At 31.8% G+C, this 24,305-nt stretch overlaps 1 protein-coding gene across 1 annotated transcript in view; it reads left to right on the top strand.

Annotated features, from left to right (window-relative positions):
- Positions 1-24,303, top strand: part of LOC126840746 (histone-lysine N-methyltransferase 2C-like) — a 33,700-nt gene extending 9,397 nt beyond the window's left edge. Inside the window, exons 20-51 of the mRNA XM_050576672.1 lie at positions 358-481; positions 598-827; positions 891-1,015; positions 2,953-3,804; positions 5,518-5,656; positions 5,737-5,864; positions 5,958-6,527; positions 6,647-6,900; positions 6,933-7,129; positions 7,197-7,340; positions 7,969-8,291; positions 8,353-8,479; positions 8,937-9,184; positions 12,501-12,717; positions 12,828-12,986; positions 13,072-13,421; positions 13,728-13,874; positions 13,936-14,078; positions 14,157-18,619; positions 18,711-18,811; positions 18,993-19,147; positions 19,702-19,877; positions 20,295-20,405; positions 20,479-21,215; positions 21,279-21,443; positions 21,521-21,630; positions 21,698-22,193; positions 22,270-22,561; positions 22,680-22,980; positions 23,048-23,177; positions 23,250-23,432; positions 23,509-24,303. Of these exons, the coding sequence (XP_050432629.1) occupies positions 358-481; positions 598-827; positions 891-1,015; positions 2,953-3,804; positions 5,518-5,656; positions 5,737-5,864; positions 5,958-6,527; positions 6,647-6,900; positions 6,933-7,129; positions 7,197-7,340; positions 7,969-8,291; positions 8,353-8,479; positions 8,937-9,184; positions 12,501-12,717; positions 12,828-12,986; positions 13,072-13,421; positions 13,728-13,874; positions 13,936-14,078; positions 14,157-18,619; positions 18,711-18,811; positions 18,993-19,147; positions 19,702-19,877; positions 20,295-20,405; positions 20,479-21,215; positions 21,279-21,443; positions 21,521-21,630; positions 21,698-22,193; positions 22,270-22,561; positions 22,680-22,980; positions 23,048-23,177; positions 23,250-23,432; positions 23,509-23,601 (11,990 nt within the window). The 3' untranslated portion in view covers positions 23,602-24,303. The remainder of the gene's footprint in view (positions 1-357; positions 482-597; positions 828-890; positions 1,016-2,952; positions 3,805-5,517; positions 5,657-5,736; positions 5,865-5,957; positions 6,528-6,646; positions 6,901-6,932; positions 7,130-7,196; positions 7,341-7,968; positions 8,292-8,352; positions 8,480-8,936; positions 9,185-12,500; positions 12,718-12,827; positions 12,987-13,071; positions 13,422-13,727; positions 13,875-13,935; positions 14,079-14,156; positions 18,620-18,710; positions 18,812-18,992; positions 19,148-19,701; positions 19,878-20,294; positions 20,406-20,478; positions 21,216-21,278; positions 21,444-21,520; positions 21,631-21,697; positions 22,194-22,269; positions 22,562-22,679; positions 22,981-23,047; positions 23,178-23,249; positions 23,433-23,508) is intronic.
- Positions 24,304-24,305: the final 2 nt, after the last annotated feature.

The raw sequence follows: 24,305 nt of genomic DNA on the forward strand, positions 1-24,305 counted from the left end.
TGACCGAGCTATTTATAAGACATTCTTGACATCAATTTTTTTTTATCCTGCTTGGCTAAGTTCCGTGTATGTAATGTCAGTAATTTCTAGTTTGTAATATAAATTAATTTTTGAATTATTAGAAAAACTAGCGTGTGTTATAATGGTGACTGATTTAATTTAATTTTCTTTCTGCCAAGCCATGATAAGATATGATATGACCTCTGTTGTTGGCCTTATCTCTTATAGACCTCCAATAACATATTTAAAGAAATAAATAACTGAACTAGGTCCTTGCAGGTCTAATAATTGTTTATTAATACACTATTTTTTTAATTTTACATCTAAAATAGCATAAATTGATTTTGATAATTTAAGGTTTACCAGCTGGCATGTCCCGTGGTAAAGTTCCAGCTCCAGCACTACCCCCTGTAGTTACCAATATACCATCTTCTCCTATTTATACACCAGGGATGTCTCCGTATCATTCTGAATATAGCAAGTATGTAATTTATTGTATAGTAATTATTTTATGTCTAATTTGTATATTAAACATAATTTATGTCATTGATTATGTTGAATGATAACAATATGTTTTATATTGTCTTTTATTATTAGTAGTCCATCTCAATTCAGTCCAGCATTTTCTGAACCCCATAGTCCTTGGGTTCAAAACAGTGGAGGTGAAGACAGCCTAGAAGGTGTTGGATCACAGTCATCAGCTATAAATAATAATCAAAGGAACTCACAAAAAATGGAAGCTGATGAAGCACTTGGTTCTAAAGCCTCTATTTCTGCTGTATTATATGCAAATCTTACTCATCCAGAATGGAAAAAAGAATTCCCTTGTAAGTTTTGAATATTAAAAATATTGTTTGATTTTGGTCTTATTGCTGATTTGTTTTTTTTAGCTTGGCCAGAAAGATCAAGACAGATATTAAAAAAGTGGAGAACATTAACGCCAGAACAAAAAGCTCCATTCTTATTAAAAGCCCGTGAAAATCGTACTAATCTTAGACACAAGAAAGCGCAACAGGTAGGCGTTAGATTTTATAAAGGATCATTAATTTTAAATAATTGTCTTTATTTAAAGTCAAAAAATTATAGGTTTATGAATTAGTATTCATCACGGGAGCTTAGTTTTTACCATTAATTGGAAAAATAACATCTAGATGTCGACAAAAATTATAATTATGAAATGTAACAATTTTCATTTCGAAAGCTTTTTATGAATGGGCTATCAGTAAAATACTGATATGTGTGTGCTTATATTTGACTTGGCCGAAGTGCTTTATGGGATAAAATTCAAACTTAAAATATTATTAAATTTAGTATGTGTTTTAGGCCAATTATAAATAAGTTCTTGCTTTTCGCACATTTTCGGGGTGTATAAATGCCAATTTGGTGAATTTAAAGAATAATATTTTTGTTCTGTTATTAATTATTATTAATATTATTAAATTTAAATTTGTATAAGAACTAGTTATTGATACATTTTGAGCACTGGTAATTTTTACACGTTGCAATTTTAGTTTATAATGACCTACACTAATACAATTATATAGATCATAGTAATTGAACCCAGTGGTGCATGCAGGAAAATTTGAAGAATCACAATTCTAGTCATAATCCCCTGAGACTGCCACCAAGGAAAGTTTGATTACAAATATTTAAAAATTAGGTCACAAGACAATAATTTTACTATAATCCTTCCCTTTTAAATAAAAACCTGTGTGCGCCATTGATTAAATCCAGAAATGTATTTTAACTTAAGCATAAAAACCTAAATTTGTATATTTTAAAATATACACATAATTTAAAAATTTTTATCACAAATTAGTATTAAGCACACTTAGATGTTTTTTGTTTAGTTTAATAAGTCATATTTCTGTATGATTGATGTTGATGTCTCAGATATAAGTTTTTAAAGGATGAAGTATCAACTTTTACTTGCAGTGTACTACTTTTCTTCTATTTCTTACTCTATAAAAATACGAATCCGCCAGCCAAATCCTCGTAACTTCATATTTCTCAGTTCATCACCATATTTTTATAATTTCACATACTTTCATGTTTTTATCTCTAACATCCATATGCTTCTTCTATCCTTCTACACTAAAACTTCACGTTATCCTTTTTATTATATAATTTTCTCCTCTTTTTTTTAACGTGTCCAATCATAATTTTCTTTAAAACTACATTGCCCACTTACAATTAACGCCAATGTGCTTCGTCCTCATATATATATATATAGGTTATCGATTACTAAGGAAAAAAGTACGGGCTTAATGATTTTTGATGATTAACACTTATTAGAAATTCTTATGTTTCAACATACTCACTCAAGTTCTTATTTATTCCTTCATTCAATGTATCCTCTATACAATTTAACTGGGCCACTTTTCTCTCTTAAAACTGGTCACAAAATCTCTCTTGGCACTTTGTTGTATTTTTCCATATCTTTAAAATCATACTTCAAAGTAGAAATGTTCTTTTCTCCCCGTTTTTTTTTTTGTAACTTATTGCTTCATGCAAATTATTGGCTATATTGTTGACCTTACTGGTATAGAACCAAATTGATTTTCTGGTATCCCATTTTTTAGTCCTCAATTATTATATATTTTCAGGAACTGCTTAAGCAGCCTATGTAGGGTTAATATACTTTATTAAACTTATAGCGATAAATGGGAAAAAATCGCTGCCATTAAAAATCCTCAAATATAAATCTGTGGTTATTGTAAAAAAAAAAAAAAGTTATATTTTTGCTAAGCAGTGGAGTAGTTTAATGATTTGTATAAGTATAAATTATAATTACAACAATATGTTTCAATAGTATTACATAAAGGGAAAAATTCGAAATTAAAATAAATTTAAGTACTGCTAGAGTGTTATTGTCTATAAGTTGATATGTTCTCATTGTGTTGCTTTTGGGATTTGTTTCTTTATTGGCGCCCGTGCTATAACAACAAACAGACCGTGAAGGATGACAGTGCCAGTAGCGACAATCGGACCAGCTCAACGTCCAGTGCAACCCAGAGTCCAACAATTAACAGTGGAGAGGTGTGTCCCACTAAAGAACTGATGCAACCCGCAATACTAATCGCCGCTGGTGATGGTCATACTAACTCGCAATCTCCTCCTCAGTCTAATGATCCTGAGCCTGAACCCCAACCTGAACCCCAAACCAAAACCCAATCTCAACCTCAACCTCAATCCCAACCACAACCGCAACCACAACCACAACCCCATCCTCAAACACAGCCTCAACCTGAACCTGAACCTAATCCTCCACAACAAACATTTCCTACGACTATTCCTACTCATCCATCAACAATACAGTATATACCAGTTATACCAAATCCACCATCTCCTAATCCTGTAAATTTACGCACTATACATATAATTCCTACTGAGAAAAACCCATCTGAACAAATCCAATATCAATATGTGGCATCAGGTTCATCAGAAAGAGGGACTCTGCATTATCCTCCAAATAGTATACATATAATACAAACAGTTCCTTCTTTAATAATGTCTAACTCAATCATAGCTACATTAGATGCCAAAAATCAAAATGATACACGTAATAATCTATTGCATATAATCACATCACAACCAACTGGTACTATAAGAAACGTTCAGTTGGTACGAAATGATTCATCATCGGCAGGCACTGAGGGTTCTAAAACTAATATTACCGCTACCAGTACTAATAATTCGGTCAGCACTTCACCTCCGCTGTCTGACCAACAAATACGTGTACTAACACCGTCCGAGATAATGCGCACACTCCCGTCCCTTGGCCAAGAGACCTATGACCCTGTGGTGAGCGTTCACTTGCACGTTCTGGGATATAATTTTCTTTGGAGATTGTCTGTCCAGCATAATTCATTTTTCGTTATTTAATTAAACGTTTTTTTATTTTTTTAGTTATACCCAGCTACCAGTATGTGCTTTAAACCCAATGTAATCTTGGTGTGTTTCTGAGACTTGCAAATATATTTGTGTAGTTTTCAATATTTTTTTAATTAAATCATTTGCAAATGCTGTTCTAATTTAATAATTTTAGAATTATTATTTTAAAAAACCATATAATTTTTCCAGTAGCCGTTATAAAATATTATATACAATTTATATGCAAATTTGGTTTTGATAGATGTTACTTGTTAGGCTTATAATTGTTAGTGGTAATGGTGGTGGTAATTAATTAATTGAAATAATGTTAAAAATACTGTAGTCAGAAAGTGTATACCATATGTAATAAATTACTTTTAAAACAACTCGTTATTTGAATATCTATTCAAGAACCTTTCCTGTAATAGGAATTATGAATTATAAGGTTAAATTTTTTTTATATATTTTTGGTAGACACTTTTGATACAGTAAAAAATTAACTATTTAATTGCTATACTAAATAAATTACAGCATGGTGTGAAGTATGTAGTTTTTGTAGAACAGCTTATTATTTTAGTTTTTTTTAGTAGTTATTGAATTAAGTTGTTAGCGTTGACTAATTAAAGAAATCTATATGTTGTTTTAAAACAATACATATTTTTACTTATAACATTAAGGTATACATTATACATAGTGTTAAGAATTTATAATTATTATAATAAAGTTATGGTTTTACGGTGGTATCTTCTTTTTAGTAAAAAATACATGTATTATTAATGATCAGTAACCAACTTCTTTTAATTTTCTCTGTATGTTTATAGCTTCAAATGTACAAGCTAATTTATTAAGTATGCTGCCAGTATATTGTTTTAAATTTTTAAATTTAGGTATTCAAACTCTCGTTTTGGCATAACAGTCAATTAATTTGTTTATGATATGAGTTTATGTTGTGGTTTCTAATGTGAATTTTTAAGAGGACATTATATCCCTTATTTTTAAGGTTTTTTTTGTAGGCAACTTCATAAATTCTTATTTTAAAGCTAAACATATATATATTTATTAATAACAACTTATATATTTTTGGTAATTCAATTTTTGTTAAGATCCCTCAAAACTCCGTTAAGCCGCCCCCTTAACAAAAAAAAATTCAACAATCTTAATTATAATTTATCTAATCAATATTTTTAAAAACAATTTGATTGATATCGCAGACGACTTAAGACATAATAAAAAAGTTATACTATTCGGGCCATCAGTTTTACTTGTTTTTTTCACCTAAACATACTTATGTAGAATTTCTGTATTGAGCTATATTCTATGCATTTGTGTGTTTCATTTATATTTTTCATTAATATTTATTTATTATAGTTAATATTTTTTAATTTTTTAACAGAATGTAAATTTTGTTTAAGGGGTCTACAATGTATTTTATACGTATAAAATAAAAAATTTCAAGTATATAAAAATTATTTTTTTCTGTTTTTATAATTTGTTTAAATATTGGTAGACATACTGGATGAACGTCGCTTGTGTATTGTAAACTTTCTTAGCTTTTATACTAAATTTATTGTTTATACTTTTTTTTTTTAAATAATGACTTAAAATGTATGATAAAATTAATATATTTTAAATGTGGTGCGATAGGATCAAGATAAAATGATATCTCAACAAAGATCAAGGGAAGCTGAAAATGAACGTCAATGGAAACATTTGCAAGCAATGCGACAGCAACAGGCTCAAGCAGCTCAACAACAGCAAGTAGTACAAGATCCACGAGGTCAAGGTAAATAAAAATTTGTTAAATACAAACTCACTGTATTTATGGTAATTTTTATTGTTTTTTTTTTTTTTTTTAATTTGAAGTTTATCAAAGATTACCAGTACAGCAAAGAAATTTATCTATTGACACTAATCAATTTGCTAATTCTGATCAACAAGTTCTAGTTCATTCATCACATTTAGCTACTCAACTACAAGTGTCTACGAATCAGGTATTATATTGAATATGATATAATATACAAATAATAATATTAATTTATGTATATTAAATAAATACATATTAAATTACATAATAACTTATTTAGGATGGTTCACTTACACCTCTGCAGAGTCCAGGTAGTGCGAGTTCACAACAACAATCCAGGTCTCCATATCCTTCACCTGTTTTAAAAGTGACTCGAGTTGTAAGTCCGGCATCAGCATCACCTTCACCACAGTATACTCGTGCTCAACCAACGCAAGGTGCAACTGATTTATTTAGTCCACCAATATCAACACCTTCTGTTGGTCAGCAACAGAGAAATATTCATTTCAATCCTACATCACCACGTGGTCGTGAAGATGTGTTTTCATCGCCTCAAGCTAACCAAGAAATGACTAGACATCTAAGAGAATTGCTTCAACGTCAGCAGTTCAAAAAAGATATTCCTGCTGATCAGCGAATGTGGAATTCAGAAGAATCTCAAAATCAAGATATTAATACACAAAATGTTCAAAGTCAAGAATTTGATAATACGCCACCCACGTCTGGACCTACTTTCCGGCAACCATTACCTCCAAGTGCTGTTAAAACTCAGCGAATGCCTTTCCAGCAAATAGGTGCTCCAAATGCACAAATGGTCATAAGACATCGTATTACAGACCAAAAATATCATGTAAAAACCCACTATATTTTTAAAACAGTATTTAAATTTATAATTTATTTGCGTGTTATTTTGGGTATTTTTATTTGCGTTATTATTTATTTACTCCATGTTCCATTTTAATTATTTAGACGGATCCTCGTTTTCGATTGTTAATTCAACAACAACGATCTGCAACGCCAGGATCTGTGATCAGCAATAACATGAATGCTGCTCATTTTAGTGGAGGTGGTATTAAAAGTCCAATTACACAACAGGCATTAACTCAACAGAATCCTAGGCCTTATGAAGTAATACAGCATTCACAACATCAACACACAGCAGCAGCAGCAGCAGCAGCAGCAACAACAATTACAACAACAACAACAACATCAGCATTTTTCAGGTATATATTAATAAATATGTTTATGTAAGGAGATGTGTCACTAATTTTTTTTCATTAAAAGATACTAGCGAAAATAACATGGATCAAAAATATGCTCCTATCAGTGATGTTTCATCAGTTATATGCGATCCAAGTTCATTGCCACAGAACATAGTTAATCAAAATACTGCATCTATTGGTAGAAATAACGATGTTCTGCAGCAGCAAACTCAACAAAACTCAATAAAATGTAGTAGAATATTATTATAATAGAAAACATTTTTTTTTTTTAATAATCGCTGAATATTTTTATTTAGGTGCTGACAATATAGATTCTAGAAATGAAGACATGCCTGATAACGTAACCGATGAGTTAGAAAAATTACAAGAAGGTGACAGTCATAATATTGGCGAAGTTGATGGCGTGCTGGGCGATTTAGATGATGACGACGAACTGCTAGGTAAATTTTTTATGACTTGATTATTATATTAAATGTTTAAATTTGGATATATCTGCATTAATCTCCAAGCAGCAGTCGCATTAAAAAAATTTTGATGGCGGTCACCATTGCAGTACACCATTTTTACCACAATTTAATTTCTGTTTTTAAGAAATACCAAAATAACATCGCATCTACGAGTGCTTGGTGGTTAAATGCAATTTTATGTGAACCATAAACCATTTTTTTTTTTATGGCTGACGGCTGCTCATTTTTAGCATTTAGGTTATTGCTCAGGGTACATTTTAATTTTTAGGCTATTGTTAGATTTGGAACAATAAGGTTTTTGAAACATTAGTGTGAGTTAGGTTAGGTTAGGTTAGGTTATAAAAATTCTCAGGTGGTTATCTCTCTGGGATCTAGTAATGCTAGATGTAGCGCTGAACAGCAACTGTAGTGGCACACTATGCTCCTCAGTTATTATTTATTGAATATTATGTTTCTTCATGCTATTGTAGTAAAATAATTGTACTTTGCATTTATAGGGTGGCAAACAATTATAAATAAGAGCAGAAAAGCTTCCATCTGCCATCTGTTACTGGGTTTTTAATATACATTTTCATTTAAATTAATATATGATTTTTTACAGCTGAAATGGGTGCTGATTTTAATATACTTGAGTATGCTGATCCTGAGTTGGACAATTTGGATTGTGGTAATAAAACAAACATATTGTATGATCTTGTTGATGATGAAGAATCCAATAAAAGTACACATAATAAACCAGTGTCAAATGACAAGTCTTCTGGTGAAACTGATATTAAATCTAAAGAAGATTCAGATGATTTACAGAGATTAGGAAGTTTAAATGATCAAAAAGATGATAATAATGTGCCTCAGGCTTTAGGTATTGAAAGGTTGGAACAAGAAATAACACCAAAAATAGAAAATTCAGCAAACATTAATACACATGTAAGTTATTTTTTACACTAATTATTTTTATCTATTGTGAATGGTTCTTGTGTTTTTTTAGATTGTTCAAAATCAAAGTAATCAACTTAGTAATGTGATGCAAAATAGAGAAAATAATATGAACTTCATGGCTAACTTTTCGGGTAACAATAATCATTCATTACCAAAAATGACAACTATTGGTACAGGTAAAACTATTAAATCTATTTTTTTTTTTTTTTTTTGATAATCCTCCAAATATTTTTGAATATAATACTCAATTAATATATATATTTTATTTTTATGAATACAAATTTTTTAAAATAAACTTTCTATATATCTTAGATTATTTAAAATTTTATCATATTTTAGAAATGTATTTAAAACCACATCTTAATTAAAAAAATTCAATATAAGTCTCAAGACCAAGCGATCTTGCGTTTGATTTTAACCTAGTTTTGTAGTCACACAAACTGCATAATATTTCAAAAAAAGTAATAGACATTAAAAAAGTTGTTTAGGCATTCAAAAAAATAATAAATTATAATAAATAACAAACAAAAAAACTATTATTAAATAATATTACATTTTTTGATTAAATATTATCAAATTTTATCACTAATAAGTAATAATAATACATAATTAATATTTTTAATTTTATGTTAGTCTCTGTACCACAACATCATCAACAGCAGCAGCAACAGCAACAACAACAACAACAACAACAACAACAACAACAACAACAACAGCAACAGCGTCTAATTCAAATGCAACGTACAATGGTTCCAAATCGAATGATGGGTGTTTCATCACAAATTATACCACAAGGAGCTGTTCAACAAGTTCAAACACGTCAACTAGCCCCACCTCCGCCGTATCCGGGCCCTCCTCCACCATATCCTGGACACAATCAGGTAAAATTTTTATTTTGTTTATTATCATACAGTAGCTCAATTTTTGGTTGCAATCCCTTCAATGGTTTCTATTTTTGCAATAATTAGATGATTTTATTTAGACTGAAAAAAACATTTGCATGTCATTTTTCTTTAAACTCTATTCTTCCAAGCTGTTTAACTTTTAAGCCCAACTGTAATGTAACATCAATATGCTGGATTTTACTCTGAGAACATTCATTTATTTAAAACTACAATATTTGTATATTAAAATACGCCATGAGGATTTACTCATTATGTATATATGAGTAAATTGTAGCATATTAAGTAGTATGTAATGAGTAAATTCTCATGGTATATACTTAGTTATATGTATGCTCTTTAATTTTAAACACATTTTGGGTGATTTTTTTTTTATGTATAAAATAATATTTAAATAAATACAATTTTGGGATTTTACTAACAAATATGGCCCTTCAGATACGTATGAGGGCTCATTTACCACAGAGTGATATGGTATTGCACGGTCTTATGGGCGTTCAAGTGCAGAGAAGACCATTGTTGCTTCAGGTAATTACACAAATAAAACAAAATTGTATGACGTCAGATATATTTTGAGTTAAATGACAAAATAATTCCATAGGCGTGCACACAGAGTGATCAAGTCTGGATATGACAGGGCAGTGATTAAGAGAGGGTCCTGAAAAATCTTACAAATGTACACTTATGATTTGAAGAATATAAATTATTAGGAAAAACTTTTTTTTGTATATTATGAAAAAGTCAGTAAATGGCAATTATTGGTTATTAATTATGACTTTCAAAATAGCTTAGTTAATAATTTCTCTCAGACAAATTAGTATGTAACTATTTAAAAAAAGAAGTTGGTACTGGGGAAACAGCATTGTAAAATTAGAGCATTAACAATCTGTAGAAATTATTATTATATTTTAAAGTTATAAAATCAGTCTCAAGAAAAACTTTTATGTGAATCTTACAAGGTTGGAAATATTATATATAATAATTGGTTAAAAGCAATATTGTGTGTACAATAATGTAATTAGCTTTTTTTGAGTTTACCTTTGTTAAAAAAAAAATATTTTTTACAGACCTCACAGATCATACTTATTATAAAAAAAAATTATATTATTTATTTTGTTATGAAATCATCATCATCAGCTTCTAAAGGCCAAGCCTTGTCGTTGTAGCCATTCATGTCTGTCCCTTTCTGTTTTCTTGTCGTCCTCTGGTTCTTTTACCGTTTTTTTTCTCTTCTATCATGATGGTGATAAACTGATAGTGCCCAAGCAGATGTCGAATTAGCCTTATTTTTTTTTTCATTATTGCATTCATCATTGTTCTTCTCTCATTAACTTAGCCCAGCTGCTTCAATCATTTTATGTTCTATCTAGCATGTTCCTGTCATTCTCCTCCACAGCCACATCTCTATCGCCTCCAGTCTATCTCTCTCGTATCTTCCTATCGTCTACGTTTCACAACCATATAATAGAATACTACAAATGTATGTTTATAAATTCAATTGTTATGAAATAATAATTATTGAAACCATTAGTGTGTTAAATAAAAAAGCAAATTTAGGTTAGATGGCATGTAATAGTTCCTCTCATTATTATAAGAATAATAGTTAAAATAAAAATGTACATCAAATTGTTGTTTTGAGTCTCCAAAAAAAAGTGTTAGGTGCACTTATTCAAATTGTTTCAGACTCGATCAGTCAATGGAATTAGTGCACGCCTATGATAAATAAAAATATAATAATAATAAAACATAATTATACTACTCGCACAACACAATTTCCTTCACATTTTGAATTTAATGAAATCACTATTTAGCAAGATATATTAGATTTTGTTTTGACTCAAAAGAAAAAAAGTGGGCATGACCTCCTATGCACGGAAGTACACAGGAACATGGATATGTCTTAATGTACACTATAGGACCCTAGTACTTTTTGGTACTTTCTAATATTGAATGTTTTATCTCTTATTATATATATATACTCGGTAAAGTTCAGCGTGACACACGCACGCACAGATTTTCTGATTGACCCCCAACCCAATATCATATCCATGTTAAAAGTGTTCCGTATATTTTTGATAATTATAATTGTTCATCATCAATTTATAGGAAGATAATAATATTAGAATAAATCACCTTAATAATTGTTTTTCATATTTGAGGCAAAACACTATTATCTCAAAAATGTATTTTAGCACTACTAATCACAATCACATTAACCAATACCTAGTATTAGTTATAACACTATTTTTATTGAGATTTTCATGGATTTACATTTTACATGGTTCTGTAATTTACTGAATTAATAAAATCGCATAAAATAATAATTTATGACTTAGTCCTTGGTTTGCTAAATTGTAAATTAAAATAAAATAAAAAATAGTTTTTTGATAATTGAGTTGAACTAATGATTTTTTGCAATACTAATAAAGTTGAACAATTTTATATCTGTTTTAACCATAATACTCATATAGTTTAAAACGTTTTTTTAACTAAATAATTTTTTATTATTATGTTTAAACTTTATAAATAAGGTCCGTTAACAGTATTAATACAATTTAATTTAATTTATAGTTGTTCTATAATAACTTATAAAACAAGAAAATTATTTTTTTTTCTGATATTTTAGCCTAAATATCTTGATAAAGTAATTAGGTTAAGCAATTAAATAAATTGCTAATAAATTTAATTTAAAAAGTTGTTTTAAAAACACTAATAAAGCTATTGTCAAAAAAAATTAAACAACAAAATAATGATAGTTTTGGAGCAAGTGTGAGAATAGATAGGTTTACACATGTCAGCATTTAAACGTTAATTAAAAAAAAAGACAAAATAATTAGACATATTGTCATGGGATTTGCTGTTGTTATTAAACAGTATACTTACTCTACAGTTACAAAAAACCTACAAGTTTGAAACGTCAGAAAAACTGAATACCTTCATGGATACTCTGTAAATATTTAAAAACATTATTCTCAATTGATGGTGTTATTTTAAGTCTTAATTTATAGTTATACATATGACATATTTGTTTGGTTTTTAACCAATCACATGTGCACTTGGTGTAATAGCAATTTAGCAAATATTATAGCATAGGTAGTAATTAATTTTAGCACATCTCATTAAATAAAAATGCACTGCTTATTTATGATCTGCATTTATTTATGTGGAAAAAAAATGATTTGCTTTTTTTTTTTGCTTGTAGCTTGTTAAAATGATTATACATTAATATTTATATTATTAATTATAGTTAACATAAAACATAATGTAAATAATAAAAAAAAAACTGTTCTTTTAGGAACAGCCATTGCTTTTGGAAGATTTGTTAGAGCAAGAGAAACGAGAACAAGAAAAACGACAGCATACTGATTCAACTGGTGTTCCCGGTAATGTTTCATCTGCGGGCTCTTCACTGCCTGCCCTGATGAGTGATGATGATTTTGAACTACTGCGGGCTGATGTTATGAATTCATCAACTAGTGGTAATGCAATAGCATCTCCACCTATTCAGCAAGGTAATCATTTTTATTTAACGTTTTATGTAATTCCAAATTTAAAACAGTAATATAGTTCTAAAATAAATATTAATATTAATTTTATTATTATTAACAAATAATTTATTAAGTTGGTTCAGGAGTTATACAACAACAAGTTGGTGATCAAATGCACATTCAGCAGAGACAAACATTTGTGCAAAGACCTATATCTCAACCAGTTCAAAACTGGGCTCAACCTCAGCAAATGCCTTGTCAATCACCAATAAGACAGCAATTTGCAGAACAACGTTGGTTCAATTATTTTTTGCTTATTAACAATCTAAACCTTTTAATCTAAATCTAACCGAAATAAAAATGGGATTTATTTTACAGCCTTAAAAGTTCCAATATTTAATATTCCATTATTGACACCACCACCTCCACCACCTGATGTAATAACTACAGAACAAGAACGTCAATTGCAGCATACATATGAAGTGTGGCTTAATGAACAGAATAATGTTGTAACCAAACAGTTAAAACATTATGAAAGTGAAGTTCAGAAATTACGAAAAATGAGGAAGAGTATGAATAGTAAACAAAGAGTAGCTAGGAAACAAGGCAATGAGTTATCAGATCATGATACAATTGAACTTCAACGAATAACTGCTGAACAACAAGTTTTACAAAAGTTGTTGGAGACCAGCCGTAAACAAAACAAACAGCATATGGCTATTATTCAGGTAAATTGTGAATTTTTTAATTATTGTTTTTAAAGTAATTTATTGTGTCATTAGCCCACAATGATTGTGGAAATTATTACTTATAAAATTATATTGTTTGATTAATTTCTTTTACTAGTTTATATAAACAAATATCTTTTAAAATGTTTAACAATTGGGTTGTGTTCTCATGTGAAAGTATTCTTGCCGTGTCCAATTAAACAGTAATACAACAGTAGTTTAATGCTAAGCTAGAGTTACATTAGTGTTGTATTTTTTCCTTTTATTTTTTTAAGCTAATATATAAGTTAACATTTTTCTTTTTAGGAATATAAAAATAAACATAGGCCTACACCTGCAGAGAATCCACAATCTCCTAGTGTAATGATGTCACCAAATTCTGTTGGTCCAATGCATCATCAACAAAACTCTATGTCTCCACACAATAGTATTTCAACACCATTATCATCTCAGGTAAAATTTATAAAATATAATATAACAAAACAATGAGTATAAAATTGTCAATTGATTTTAGACTGAAGAAAATCCATTTAGTCCAAACAATTCACAATCTTTGCCATCCCCTAGACCTGGTTTGCCTCCACAGCTACGAAATCCTGGGCAGTCTAGTCCACGACCACCAAATTCAAGTCCTAATACTACAGATCAATTGTCCAGGTAAATCAATTTATTGTAAAAGAATATATTATACCAATCACTAACTGAGTAACTTAATTTTAATATTATTATTTACAGGCATCCGGGTATAACACCTATACAATTTGTGCGTTCTCCAGATGGTTTAACGCTAAGAGCGCGCCCAACTCTAGTGTCTCTGCAAAGTCATATGCCATCTGTAAATACTTCTAATACTTTCCAAAACTCGAAGGTAGTTACAAACGTGTCTATAAGTCAAGGTTCTCAGGCGCAACAGCCCCAACCTCGTTTAACTTTCCAGCAATTAACTCCACAACAACAACAGTTAATTTTACATAGGAAACTTACTCAAAAGGCCATACTTATATCTCAGCAACAGCAACAGCTCAGTAACTCAGCTAACCAAGATCCAGCAGCTGTACAACAAAAACAGTTACAGTTAGCGCAACAAAGGCAAGTGTTACTGCAGCAAATAGAACAAATTCAAAAACAAATAAATGACGGCCAAAATCAGCAGCAGAGACAAATACTTGTTCAACAAACTATATCGGGTAATCAAGAAGGCAAAACAGAATTGACACCACAACAAAGGCATCAAATTGTTATACAAAGACAAAACATTATACTCCAACAACAACAACAATTTCAACAGTTACAGCAACAAAATATTTCCCAACAACAAAACATTTCACAACAACAACAAATTATTCAGTCTCAAAATAATCAGAATCAACTGCAAATGCAGCCTCAAAATAATCAAAGTCCAATTCAAATACAACAACAGCAGCAGCAGTCACAACAAGTTCAACAACAGCATTTGCTACCACAACAACAAGTTCAGCAGCAGTCACAACAAGTTCAACAACAAGTTCAGCAGCAACCACCGCAATCGCAACAAATTCAACAGCAACAACATCATCAATCTCAACAAATCCAACAACAACAGTCGCAACAAATTCAACAACAGCAATCACAACAAATTCAACAACAACAATCGCAACAAATTCAACAACAACAATCTCAACAAATTCAACAGCAACAATCACAACAAATTCAACAGCAACAACTTCAACAACAACAACAAGTTCAACAACAGCAACAAAATCAAGGACAGACTAATATGACACAACAGCAAAAGTTATTCCAACATCAGCAACTACAGATACAATTAGCTAAGCAACAGCACATTATGGCCCATCACAATGCTCAAATTCAACAGAAATTAGAACAACGTTCTCCCCAACAACAGAATATGATGCAAACTCAGTTATCACCACAGCAACAACCAGTAATATTGCAACAACAATCTCAACAAGTTAACAAGCAAGAGCCGGGTGAAATTATTAATCCCAATATTTTAAGACAGCAGCAACAGCAACAAATGTTGTTGCAACGACAGCAGCAATCAAGGTTTCTTCAACAACAGCTTCTATCACAAGGCAAAAATACCAGGCAAATGGTACAACCTCAGCAACAATCTCCAATTCCTCCACCTCAAAGCCCTAATCAACCTCCTCTGTCACCAATGCTACCGCAAAGTCCTATTTCAAATAATCAGCAGTATTGTCAACCTAATAGTCCTATGTTATCGGCACAGTCGCCAATGTTGTCACAAAGTCCTCAACAATTTTCACAACCCGTGCAGTCTCCCAATCCTTCGCAATTTACACCAAACTCACCAATGCCATCACAAAGTCCAAGGCAACAATCTCAGTTCATTCAACCAACGTCGCCCCTGATGCCACAAAGCCCAATGATTCAAGGGTATACACATCCACCTGCAACTTCACCATTCGGGCAACCTCCACCAAGTTCGCCAAGTCCAAGGCCGTCGCAAAGTCCAAGAAACAATCTAGGACCACCAAGCTCACCAATGAGTCCTATGCAACAAAATCCGTACATAAGACCAACAACTAGTCCAATGCCAGGTAGAAGAACAAATGTAGGTAGTAGCCCGTTAATGTCTGATCAGCAACAACAAGAGCACCGGGAAGATAACAATGTACCTCCTGAAGGATATCAGTATAATAAATTAGGGCTTCGGGGAGGTAGTCGTAACTTCATACCACCTAAAGGATATCGTTATTCGAAACAAGGTCTGAAAGGTGGAGTACCAATGTGGAGTACAGGGAGGCAATTTGTTAATAAAGATACAAAAGATGAAGTCACGAGGAGTGTATTCAAAAGCAACGATATGCCATTAAGTGCAATACCAGTTTCAAAGGTGTCATCGTTAGTATCATTGGAGTATGGTGATTCAGACGATGAAGGATCAAGAACTCCTCCTGTTACTTCTCCTCCGCCTCCCCCGTTACAGATATCCAAACAAAAAGAAGCTCCAGAAGGTATAAACACCGATCCAATGATAATCTCAACTTCGCCAAAGACTAACGAAGACTCTCGAAACCTACCAGTTTATAAAGACGTTAATTTATTGGAAAACTGTAAAAAAGACAGTACTGAATTAGCAGATTTACAAATGATATCGACAATACACATGAATATGGATCCAGGGCAGATATCGTTGAATTCAAGCAGAGTTGGTGAAGAGCTATTAGATATAGATAAAGAAATTAATTCTCCGAATCTATTGCTAAATGAAAACGATGATAGTATACTCGGTGGTCTTCCCAATGACGAAACTTCAGAAATGAACAGGCTGATGTTTTTTGATGAGCTCGGTGATAGTATTAAAAGTGATCAAGAGGAAAAGAGTGGTTCGCCTGAGAAACCAGTTTTTAATTTAGATAAGCTACTAAATGATCCCGAACCACTTGTTGGTCAACAAGAGGAAACAAAGAAAACTGAAGTTGGGAAAAAACAAAACGCTAAAGAGTCTGAAAATGAAATAGAGGAAAAAATAAGCAATCTTAATCCAAGTTATTCATTCCATTCTTATGCAAAAGTTCCAAAATCAGCACCATCATCTTTTGTGTCGACTCAGGAAACACCGGGAATAATACCGGCATCATCACCTACACAAAAGAAAGAAAATCATGTTTTGTCCTTACTAAAGGCCGATCAGTCAGATGATTTGAAAAAAGTCACAGATTTACTTAAATCTCATGCATCTGCTCAAAATAAAAATATTATTATTTTAAATCATTCAGACTCTATAAAAGATCCTCAGATCAAACAAAACTTGTTGTTAGCCAAGTCGGAAAATCTTAAAAGTTCAGATTTGGCACAAATATTGAGTAATATTATGTCACCAAAACAAAAAGAAGGTTTCATTAAAATTGAGACAACAAAGTCAGATGATAACACAAAACATTCAACAATTGTTTTACCAGCCCGTACTACATCTGTTGTGCAGAGTTCTTCACAAAACTTTCCTTGGGAGTCAATAACATCTTTCACGACAGCAGCATCTTCAACGCTGGCTAAATCAATTCAAGTTGTATCTAAACCTGACGATAAAGAACCAAAGACATTTTCTCAGATACCATCAGTGACAAGTGTACAAAAACAACAGGATGCTCGCACCTCGAAACTGGTTGAAGATTCTCAGAACGTACTATTAAAACAACTTCTTCAAAACACAGCTTGTGCAAATCAAACGACCACGACTAATGCTATTAGTTTACCAATTGTACCCTCGCTGGAGGCCCAACTGGCCAGACCGGTATCTCCAACACCTCCTTTATTGTTTCCGTCTTTACTTTCGCCAAAAAAAGAAGAAGGAGTTGACAAGCAATCTCAAGTTGTAAAATCAAAATCAGAATCCCCAAAACCTATAGTTGTTAAACAGCGATCAGAAGTTCAAACACCTGTTTCCCAAACACCTCCTTCGCCGAAACTACCACAAAAGGCTCAGTCTCAATCTCAGACTCAGTTACAGCAACAGCCGCAAACACAATCGCAGCAACTAGCACAAACACAGTTACAGCAACAGCCGCAGACACAATCTCAATCACAACCACAAATTCAGTTACAATCTCAATCACCACCACAAATTCAGTTACAACCTCAATCACAACCACAAATTCAGTTACAACCTCAATCACAACCACAATCTCAATTACAACCTCAGTCTTCACAAACACAAGCCCCATTGCAAACACAAACTCCATTGCAAACGCAACAACAGCTGCAAACACAACCTCAGCTACAAAAGCAACCTCAACTGCATACACCACCTCAGTTACAAAAGCAACAGCAATTACAAACACAACCACTGTCGTCTCAGACCAAGGTTCAGTTACAGACACAACCTCAGTCGCAATCACAGGCACAACCACAGCCACAATTACAAGTACAGGCTCAGGCTCCAGTTAAACCTCTATCACAACCTCAAACACAAGGCCAATCGCTGTCGTCTCGAACACTTGCTACATCAGATTCAATTATGGAGTCAATAAATGCGGCAATTAAGCAAGAGAGATTCGATGAAGAAAATAAAAACGAAAAGGCTGGTTATAGTCCTGAGAGAGACATTAAGAGAGAAATCATGTCTTCTGACGAGTTGGTGTCTCCACAAAACTCAACAAGAGTAGTGGATCCTGCTGACTCGGGGAACTCGATGAATATGTCAATCGACGCAATGAATATGGATCCTCAAGGTAAAAATTTGTTTTGTATTATATAATTATGTGTTCAAATTTTTTAATAGCTCAGAAGCAATTATAATGTATTTTGTACACTATGCTTTAGATCAAAAACGAATGAAACGCAGACAATATTATGCAAAACGCAGGCAAAGTCAAGGCAAAGATGTAAACTCTACAATGATTCCGAAAAAACGTCAGAGAAAGGTTATTAGTTATTACTATAGTATTACTATTACTATTATATCATATATCATAGTTCTCTTGATATTATCATTTAATAACTAATGACATAGTCATTATTAGCCGTTTATTATTTTTAATATAGCAAACCTCATAAAATGTATATTTTTTATAATATACGTTGGATATTTTGTTTGTCACATAGGGCTCAAAACCTGATGAAGATTATGACTCATTTATTGATGCCCTTATGGCACAGTTACGTCAACTTCAGCCTATGAATGTTATTGAACCATCATTAAATCAAAATTTGACTGCTTGCCCTGTTTTTGGCATGGGCGATGTAGCTTCTCAGCACAAGTAAGTTTTACCTTTGCACTATCGCTCCACTTTTAAATTGTACATGTAAGTACACAGTGTACTTAACTGTTAGATTAAAATGAAAATATTCTATTTTATTATTACTTAAATTATATTTATTCTTCAGCATATGTATTTTGTTAAGGTACTTCATTTTTTATATTATAGTATGAATAATAAAAATCGCCTACCACAATTTCCGTGTATGTATAGCACTTCTTAGAGTATGTTTGTTTCTTCAAAACAGCATTGTTATGTACAATTATTGTTCCAAAACAAAATTAAAGATTTGGACAGTATTAAATAGTTATATACATAGTTGGTAAAAAAACAAGTTCTATAGGATTTAGAAAAAAAATTGTTTACGTTTCCATAATAATTTAATAAAATATATTTGAAAAAAAATGGTAAAATACGTTTAATTTCCTTATATACTTTTTCACTTGCCTCAATGAATGGTTTGGTCCTGCTCTCTTCTCTGTTCTTAACAACATGAACAATATTTATGAAATGCTTTATTGCAAATAATGTAATGATATGATTATTTATTTCAGTTTTAAAAATGGAGATTTAAAGGGTGATGTAGGCTCGTGTGTACTACCGGGTGACAGTGATTATTATAACACACGACCGTTTGGTGATTTAGAACCGGTTTCACCATTACCTCAACCATCTACTCAGAGAGGATTTTATAGTGAAGAATTTGTTCCTCTTAAATTTGAGTCAGACAGTAAGTACAATGTTTCCTAAAATTAAATAATATGTATACAGTAAATGTATTGGGGTATTATTAGGGTGGTCCTTAATTTGACATGGGGAAAATGTTTTCAGACTTTTATTTCATTCCCTTAATTTCCCTGTTTGAACATCAAATGTATACTGTCATTCAGCCTTCCCGCGCCCAGTGTATACATTTGATGTGCAAACAGGGAGACAAAAGGAATGAAACAAAAATTGAAAACAATTTAAAAAATATTTTTTCAATATTTGGAATCGAATGACAGCCATCCAACCCCATGTCAAATTTAAGGACCACCCCCTAATGTATTATATATGTGTGTAATATTTGTTTTTAAATTCAAATAAATTCAAAAACCATCAATATGAGGCAATGTAATGTATTATTATTATTATTTTTATTTTTTAGACGAAGATAAGAAGTTTGAAGTTGGCAGAGATCGTGACGACACTCCCGACACTATTATGAGCTCGTCGTCACCTGAATTGGCAGCATGTGAAACTCCAACTCACTTTCCTGGTAATTTTATTTTCTCAATATTTTATTTGATAGCTATATTGAGACCACTTACATTGTTTTACTTTTTCCGTAGGTCTGAAAAGTTTTGACGATGATAGTAATTCGAACGATGTGCTATTGAATTTTACTCGACATATGTCTCCAGTTCATCATCTCATTGCTCCATTAGCTTTGAAACCTCGACCAAACTACAAATTTAGCATGGAGGATGATAAGGAAAATCAAGGAGCTAGACCCAGTATGTTAACCCAAGTGGGTAAAACGCCTCCACGGACATCACCCGCTCTGCCTCTTCGAGATTCTAATACTATGACAGTAACATTAACGATAACATCGGAAGCAGCTGATGACATAATAGGAGTTCTTCGAGGCCTAGCAAACTTACTCGATTTGCCTGATATAACCAATTACAAAGTTTCCGAACGAAGTGTTACGCCTATGTCGCATAAGTTGGGACTCTATAGATCTAAAACTAAAGATGGCAAAGAAGGAGCCTCGATCGACATTCAAACTATACTAAATGGTTTCGCTAAGTTTTGTCGCCATTGCGATTTAGTCATATTAAATAATTTAGTCAAGAAGAAAGCGAGTGAAATTCCATTTTTAACTTCCGAAGAATGTACAGATGAAATATTTTTCTGTAGTACTTTGTGTTTCCAAACGTTTGCGTCATTGTTACACCCTCCTGCAGAATCTAAGAATAAGGCCACGACTAATGTAAGTCATCTATCAGAGGGTTCTCCACCAAAACGTTTAAAACCGGATGAAGATGACAATCTATCAAATAAAACTGAAATTGTTGTAAAAATGGTAAAACTATTTTTATTAAGTATATATTATAAATATTATATTATTATTTGTATTGGTATTTAGGATGTTGACGAACCCTTACTGAAAGAAGATGAAATTAAAAACGAAATGGTGACCGAAGAAGCAAAGTCATTACATAAAGACATTGTATACCGATATTGGAGTGCTAATAGTCTTCCACCCCCACTCACTAAGCATAAGAAAACCACCGAAAAAGAATTAATGGAAGTATGTTACCCTGTATAACTTTTTGTATGAATCTCATTAGTGCATTTATGTGTTATTTATTTTCATTTAATTTTTAGATGCTGTTTCGCATGGGTATCACTGTAATGTCTCCAAAGCAACCAGAAGATAAGCGGAAGTGCTTGTTTTGCCATCAGTTTAGTGATGGTGTGTCTGATGGACCGTCTAGGTATGTAAATAATTATAAAGTGAACTTTATTTTATTAATATTTTTTATTTGTGTGTGTATTTTTCAGATTGTTGAATTTCGATGTGGATAAATGGGTACATTTAAATTGTGCCTTGTGGTCTGATGAAGTTTATGAGACCATTAACGGCGCTTTAATGAAAGTCGATATTGCTTTACGACAGTCGCTCAGCATTGAATGTATAGTGTGTCAACAGCCTGGAGCAACACTAAAATGCTATAAACATCGTTGTTCATCAAATTATCATCTGCCTTGTGCTGTTAAAGATGATGCCGTATTCTATAAAAATAAAACTTTATATTGTAGCGGGCATGCTCCTAAAAGTGATAAAGATAATGAGTTGACCACCTTGTCTGTACATCGTCGAGTGTACATCGACAGAGACGAGAACCGTCAGGTTGCTGCAGTAATGCACCATTCTAGTTCTCATCAGTTCTTGATTCGAGTTGGCAGTTTGACACTTCTCAATATCGGTCAGCTATTACCTCATCAACTAAACGCTTTCCATACAACCACTGCTATTTATCCGATTGGTTTCAAAGTGGTAAGTTAATATTATAATTTTAAGCTATTTTTAATCAACAGTATTAAACAATTATTTTATCAATATTTACACATAGGTTCGACTTTTTTGGAGTATGAGAGTTTTAAACAAACGATGCAAATATATATGTTCTATTCATGAAGTCAATGGTCGGCCAGAGTTTAGAATTGTTGTACAGGAAGCCGATCACGATGATTTAGAGCTTAAAGATTCTAGTCCACGAGCAGTTTGGTCCAGAGTCCTTTCTGCTATTGCTAGTTTGAGATCGTCTAATAACATATTAAAACTTCATCCCCAACATGTAAGCGGGGACAGCTTATTTGGTCTTACTGAACCAGCTATTGTTCGAATTTTGGAAAGTTTACCAGGTCGGAATAATTTTATTCTTTATTATAATTAAAAAATGTAAAAAAAAAAACAAATGTCAAATTATGATATTTTATTCATTCGATTATTATTTAATCATTATTGGCAATTTTTATTTAGGCATCGAAACACTGACTGATTATCGATTCCGTTATGGACGGAATCCGCTTTTAGAGCTACCCTTAGCCGTTAATCCGAGTGGATGTGCCCGTTGTGAAGGTCGCCGCAGAGTAGTACTACCGGGAAAACTACGATCTCACATACCTCGTTCATTTACTTCTACTCATAGTTCATCATTGCTAAGTCAACTAGATTTATCGGCACCTCCTACGTGTCCATATTCCAAACATTTTGTTCATTCTAAATCGTCGCAGTACAAAAAAATGAAGCAGGAGTGGAGGAACAATGTTTATTTAGCTAGGTAAACTATTATTATTATTATAATCACAGTAAAAATCAACATATCTAACGCTAACAAATGTATTCAGGTCTAAAATTCAGGGTTTGGGATTGTATGCGGCTCGAGATTTGGAGAAACACACCATGGTCATTGAATACATAGGTGAAATAATTCGCTCACAGTTGTGCGATTACCGAGAGAAATTATATGAGGCGAAGGTAATGAATTGTTATCCTAAATTGTTATATCCGAAGCGTTGTGTTTATAAAAAAACTATTTTAACTTATCAGAACCGTGGTATATACATGTTCCGATTGGATGATGATCGCGTGGTCGACGCAACTATATCCGGTGGTTTAGCTCGGTATATCAATCATTCTTGTAACCCTAATTGCGTAACTGAGAAGGTCGAAGTGGACAGAGAGCTGCGTATTATAATATTTGCTAAACGAAGAATCGCTAGGGGCGAAGAGGTATAGTAAAATACCTTTGTTTTTTTACTTTGTGTGTTTATATGATAATTTTTTACTAATCGTGTTATCCTTACAGTTGGCGTATGACTACCAATTTGATATAGAAGACGATCAACATAAGATTCCATGTAATTGTGGTGCGCCCAACTGCCGTAAGTGGATGAATTAACATAATTATTATTGCCATACGAGTATTTTTACCAATTTTCTTGTACCATATCGTCGCAATACTTTAATAAATAGTCTTAATAATTGTTATGTTATAATGTAATGCGTTTTAAACTGTACACAATCACTGTGATAGGATCAAATTTTACACATGAAATACGCATGTACATTTTTTATTGTACATAACTTAGACTTTAGTTACATAATGATATTTTTGTAATTATTATCAGAATTATTATTTACAAAATGTATAAATTTAGATATAAATAAAATTGTTGTATAAATTATCGTTAAGGAACAACAACAACAAATAATGATCTCTTTACATGAGACAAGACTTGATATCATAAGTTTCTGTTGGTGTTTATAAAAAAAAAAAAATTATAATTAGAAAAAAACAATATTTGGGTGTTGGTGTAGAAAAAAAATTGAGTGGGCATTTTGTTTACCTACTTTTTTTTATTGACTCACACAATCTTAGTCAATTATTTTTCTTTATTCTATTTCTTTTTTTTTGTTAAATTAATAGCCTACTGTTGTTATTTTTTTTTTTTTATTCTTCAAATATTTATTTCTTTAACATTATAATTTTATTTGTTTGTTTTTTGTGTCGTAAAGCTGAATAACGCAATATGTAATTTATAAAAAAAAAATATTTTTCTACTTAATTTCAAAAGTGGTTGACCATTTCCAAGTAATTGTTAA

Source organism: Adelges cooleyi, unplaced genomic scaffold, assembly GCF_023614345.1.
Source record: "Adelges cooleyi isolate 19-005CV unplaced genomic scaffold, UGA_ACOO_1.1 ACOO_flye_CR_arks_rails_tigmint_CR_PRNA_376, whole genome shotgun sequence".
In the NCBI taxonomy this organism is placed as follows: Eukaryota; Metazoa; Arthropoda; class Insecta; order Hemiptera; family Adelgidae; genus Adelges; species Adelges cooleyi.